At 36.2% G+C, this 6,000-nt stretch overlaps 1 protein-coding gene across 1 annotated transcript in view; it reads left to right on the forward strand.

Moving 5' to 3' along the window:
- tyw1 (tRNA-yW synthesizing protein 1 homolog (S. cerevisiae)) overlaps positions 1 to 6,000 on the forward strand; it is a 63,022-nt gene that overhangs the window by 20,143 nt on the left and 36,879 nt on the right. The window contains exon 12 of the mRNA XM_005932582.3: positions 5,411 to 5,588. Within this exon, the coding sequence (XP_005932644.1) occupies positions 5,411 to 5,588 (178 nt within the window). The remainder of the gene's footprint in view (positions 1 to 5,410; positions 5,589 to 6,000) is intronic.

The following is a 6,000-nucleotide window of genomic DNA, read 5'->3' on the forward strand; positions in this document are numbered from 1 at the left end:
GTGGGGCTGATGAGCTGTTTCATCACATTGTTGCTTTCCTCGCTCATAAATCACTTTTCAATCGCAGATCCACAGACACACAGTGCATGCAATCTTTGATTTCCACCTCCTCAAAGTCCTGTTTGTAACAACTCCACTCTTTATTTTCTTAAAACTTATCAACATTTGAGGTATCTAAGTTAGTAATTGGAAATCAAAGATTTAAACCTATTTGTACTCCCGTTTTCTGGAATATGCTTCTACTGCTTGTACTAACATTGCTGGCATTTGGGACTTTTTCTCTGGCTGCTACCAGCTTTGGCTGAGAACGGCTGGCTGGCCACTCAAAGCTCAGTCCAAACAGAATTTACTGATCCTGTGTGTATGCCCCAAGCAGATTTTCTTTGAGGTTTTCAGAAATGTTGTCAAAACATAGTGGTGACAAATTTATCAGACATAAGGCAAACTAATTCAGAAATATTTTGTTCCTCGTGTGGATTTAAAGGTAATCAGCAAAATTAGGTTAGAGTTCAGACTAAGTTACTCCTTAATGAGTTGTAGGAATAAAACAATGCTTATACTGCAATGTTCTTACACATAAATGTAAGAATATTTTATATTGTCTGTGTTAAACAGTTATTTATTATTCAAAATATAGTGGAAAGGCCTAGCAAAAAGATGTCTTAAGTTTTTCATGTATGTGTGGGCCATTTGATTTACAGTGATATAAAATAACAATTTGAGAAGCTAAATGTATGAATGTTTTTATATTTTTCTAGATAAAACAATTGTGAATAATTAATAGTCAAAAATGTGTTTGCATCTGTTTTGTTTTGTGACAAGCTCAAAGAAATGCGGATAAATTCATTACCATATTGTTAAAGACAAAAGTGTTTTCAAATGTTTTTCAGACTCTTGCTCTCGAGTGTCAGCTGTGGTACAGAAATACAGTCTTACATTATTCCATTCCAAAATGCATTCTGCTCAACACTGGATGTTACTCTGTCCGTACAGCCTGTTGTGACTCTAGTTAGCATAAACACACTTGCAGAGACCATTCCCATCAAGCCCAAACCAGCATCTTTCCAGTTAAACTCTTCATCTTATTTTCTATTGTGCTCATGTACAAGTCAGTACTGACACCATACACTTACCTGCATTATGTAATATGATATTATATGGCTAATAAATAAAATATTCACATGATTGCTAGGCCGGCATGTAGGACCTCGGTCCAGCCAACTATTCTTGAGGCCTGGCCTGATCCTGCAACTTTACGGTCAGAGAGCTGCCTCTCTAACCTCAAAGCTGCTGCTGATCCCATTATAAAACACTGCAGACATTGTGCTCGTGAAATGATATAAATGCAAAAAACTTCTGAGACGTATCTTCTTCAAAGGGGCTATTTTATAGTTAATATGATTCTCAGAGCTGAGTTTAAGGATATATATAACGCACATCATCATAGAAAATCTAATAATTTTTTCTTGATGTGGTTGCAAAAGAGCAATGGCATAACAGTGGTTGTCTTGAATGCCACCTTCATATTTCTCTTAGAGTTAACCCCCCCAATATTTCACAAAAGACATTACAGTAAAATGATAGAAAACGTATATTTTTAACTTTGCAATTCTAATTAGAGGCATACTAAAGCAAGGCACAAGCTTCTATTGTCATCATCATCCATAATCATCTTTCCAGTTGCACTGTAAGACCACATTATGCAGCCTTCAACTTCTTTTACAATTGACAGTGATACATTTTACTCTCTCTAGCACAATGAAGTCCCCAGACAGTGGCTCACAAAACCTTCAGTGTGATTAAGCAGCTTGGTGTCTGCTCTGACTCCATGATGGGCTACTGAATAAAAGGTCTCAAGTAGCAGTTTAATGTCAGGCACAATTTATAATGAATTTATAATGAAAGCTATTACTCGTAGTTTAAAAGCATAAACGTTAGCTTATTACCCTGGGATCTGCTTGTTAAATTTGTTTGTATTCTTTGTAATGTTGTATTGATGACTGCATCTAGGAATAAATCTGTGTTCTTCACGCATTAGGATTGCCACGATACTAGAATCTCAAGCTTGATATCAGTACCCAGGAAAATACTCAATACCATTTGAAAAAACAAAAAACCTATAAGGTGTGTAAATGGGATATTTTAAGATTACCTTACATAGTGCCAAAAAAAAACAAAAAACAAACAGACACCCACATTTTAGCTTGTCTGAGGTAGTGCTGTTGCTGGTTGCGTTGCACCAAACCTTTATTGCTGATCAAATAGAAAGGTAGGCTGCAACAATTTCTGTCTAGTTCCTTCCTGGTAGGCTTCTCAGCTTCAACCTATGAATGACACGAATATTTGTTCTGTGCTGTTAAATTAACACTGTTAATTATAACGTTATGGATGAGCATAGCTGCTAGTTGTTACCTTAATGATGACTTAACAGGAAGCTTATGTGGCTGTTTGACAAAGGCTGTTCTGAAAGTACCTTTGATTTGTCAAAGGTTTTATACCAGATACACTTCCTGATGCAACCATCCCAGTTATGGGATGCATAGTTGCATAGTCTACTAGCTTATGACCCCCCTGAGGCTAGGTCAGTGGCTATTGGGTAATTGACGATAATTAAGCGTCTAACATTTACGTATGCTCCAGGCAAGTTAACATTTGTGACAACTGTTTAATTCTTCAGTGTTTCTAAAGTAGGAGCTTTGATGACCTCTCAAAATTCATGTCAACTGCTTCAGCCAGTAGTGAGGGGAGTGGTTATGTGACTGTCTATCTGCAAGTGCTGTGTGAAGCTGTGTGTCAACTGCAGGAGTCAAAGAGGGCACTTTCATATAGATACTGTTGCAAACGAGTATCTAATCTCAATCATTTTCATTACCAAGCATAATGAACCCCAAACTATTAGTGATACGTATCCTGTATTCAGTATTTATCTAACTGTCCCACTTAATTCTACACTCTAGGCAGTTTGTTACAATTCACACAATTATTTATGTCACTGTGCAACAGAAGCTTGGTGAAGTTTACTTTGGCAGACAAGTCAGCACATTAATTAAATATCTTGTAATGTCATTCCCTGTTACAACAGCATGGCACTTTCAGTACATGAAATGTCTTTCTTCATTCATGCATACTGAACTAACCTGTACCCTTTTCATAATGTAAAGTTGCAGATGCACTGATATGAGTGGACAGTATCATGACAAAGTCTTCAGTATACTCAACTCTTATACAAATTGAACTCAGAAAAGAAGCCTGCAAAGATAACCAAATTAAATTGTAATGCTAATGCCACTTTTTATTTATTTATATATAGAGATATATATATATAGATATATGGATCTATCTATGTAATATACTTTTTATAATCTGAGTGATCCACATAATTCTCTAATTATGTGAGAATTTAATGGAATTTCGCATATGATACTGTGCAGTGTCATAACATTGACTCCAGACATACAGCCAGACTCATAAAAACTATTCTCAGCAACAAGAATAACCAGAGGTCCTAGAACAGATGGTGCCCCCCCTAGACCTGATGTCAGCATCATCAAGTCAATCTGAGGCTACATGAAGAGACAGAAGCAACTAAGAGTTCCTAAATCTGCTGAAGAGTCTTCTGTCTTTCAAAGATCTTGAAAAAAAAAGTGTGTGTAGACACACATTAGTGTTTAAAAGCAACAAATACTGATTCTTTTTTGCTCTCTGCATTACTAGCTACCAAGTTATTAAAAATATATATATACCGGTGTGTGTATATATATATTCATGATTCATATCAAGATCTTCTGTAAGATTTCCTGAATTTAGTCTAAAAATGTATTCTGTTCTGGCTTGAGAAATATCACATTAAACCCTTTGAATATTCTCTGATACCATTTTCATGTTTGTTTATTCCCTTTATTACAAATTCCTGCAGTGTCATACTGCTTTTAATACTTTATACCATTTCCAGGCTGGAATCCCAAAAGCAAACTTGGCCTGATTAAATCATTCATATACCTACATACTTCACATTATCTCTCCTGCTCTTTTCAGTGTTTTTGATTTCATTCGTCAACATTCTTATTTCAATTTTAGATGAATAGGTGGATGGATAGATTTTAGCATGGTTTGTGTCCTTCAAGATCTCAACACAGCTGAAAAACGAATGGGAGGTTTTTAGATCCATCTATTATAAAATGCTCTCCACCATGCTCTCAAAACACCAAATGAACAACTGTCTATTGGGTGAATGTTTAAAACCATTACTGTGGTTATTTTTTGCAGTTTATTCTATGGATCTTCTGTTATGCAGCACTTTGAAGGAAATGGATTAACTGTTTAAGAGCCTAGGATCAAGAGTTGAAATGAAGATGTGTCAAGCCCTAGATCTCTCTTGTTCATCTTCACATCTATTTCTTGTGACTCTTTGGTTATGGGTGTAAGGAAGAGGACTCCCTTACTACATTTATTTATATTATATTATCTGTATAGCACTTTAAGCACACCTTTCACTTTATTAAAAGCACCTTATCAAGCACTTTATTTAGCATTGCACTTTAAGCATGGATTTGCACAGTAAAACATTTACACACAAGAAGTTTAATTATTTATTGACTATTTATTGGGAATTTTAAAATCAGTTGATAGCCTTGTTTCAGATCCTGCACAGCTGCTCCTCATCAAGGAATATGGTGGTTGTCTGTGAGGAGAGAAGAATGGTGATTGAGATTGTAATTAAAGTTTACCAGTAAGGAACACTAATGCAAGTGTGTGTGTGTGTGAGAGAAATCTAGGAATAAAAGTGGTGCAAATAAGTGTTTGTAAGATAATGATTACTCACCTTTCTTGCCTGTGTCCTCTTCAAGGTGTTTGGGCAAATGTTTCCCCAGGGGTCCAGACACCATTTAAAGGTTCCGGGAGAGACCATGGGTTAAGAGAGTGTTGAATCTTTTTGTGCTTGGGTTTTTATAATATTGGGTTTGGTGTAAAATTAAAGTGTGAACTATTTACTAATATGAAAATGTGAAATGTATTTATGTATTTATTTATTCTAATTGATATATTGTGTGCTGTGGTGGAAGGTTGGGATTTAATAATTTACCTGAGAGTGGAATAATGGTTTAGTCCGTGACAGCTGAACATATTTAAGGCTGCCAGTTGTCATTAGAGGGGTTGATTGTGCTGTGAAGAAGCTCGACGAGTTAATTGTTGTAAGGAGAGCTGTATAGCAAATAAATACTTTTTGTTCCACTACACTTGCCTTGGTCCATCTCACTGTGTTTCCAGCCGCTAAGGGCCGCTCTGTTACAATGGGTAATCACTAAAACAGCCTTCAGTTCAAAACCTCACCTCAGTCTATTGCCTCACACAGTTGTTTTTTGTGTCTGACAACTATGATCTACTCAGACATTGACGTCTCTCCTGCTAGGTGTCCCTGGAGTAAAGCCTGACAGGTATGAGGAGGGCCTAGCAGTCAAGCACTGCGCCCTGTCCTTGGTTGGTGAACCAATCATGTATCCTGAAATCAACAACTTCATTCGCCTCCTCCACCACCATCAGATCTCCAGTTTCTTGGTAACCAATGCGCAGTTCCCCCAGGAAATCAGGTACAAGCAAAATGAAAAAATATCTTCTTTGTGTGTTACATGATCTTTTTTTTTCTTACTATTAAAGTAATCTTAATAAGTTTGATCTGTTTTCATACTTTAATAACCTACCTAACCCTAACAAGAAGATTAAAGAGTCAGTCGGCGGGCGGGGGGGGAGATAATCCATTTTTCAGTGCTTTGAGCAGCACATAATTTCAATTAACCTTCATTAAATTGATGGATTTTTAAAAACCTTAAATGTTTGCATGTTCTGGGATAATTTGAACGCTTTTCTATAATTATATTTAAAAAAAAAACATTTAAACCATAATGGCTGATTGTTGGTACCTTTGCCTGAGTGTGTAAACATATATTATTTTCTGACTTTCCTTATGAAGGTGAGGTCTCTGTAGTTAATCCGTAAGACATA

This window comes from Haplochromis burtoni, unplaced genomic scaffold (assembly GCF_018398535.1).
Source record: "Haplochromis burtoni strain Fernald_Lab_line unplaced genomic scaffold, NCSU_Asbu1 Contig_153, whole genome shotgun sequence".
Lineage (NCBI taxonomy): Eukaryota > Metazoa > Chordata > Actinopteri > Cichliformes > Cichlidae > Haplochromis > Haplochromis burtoni.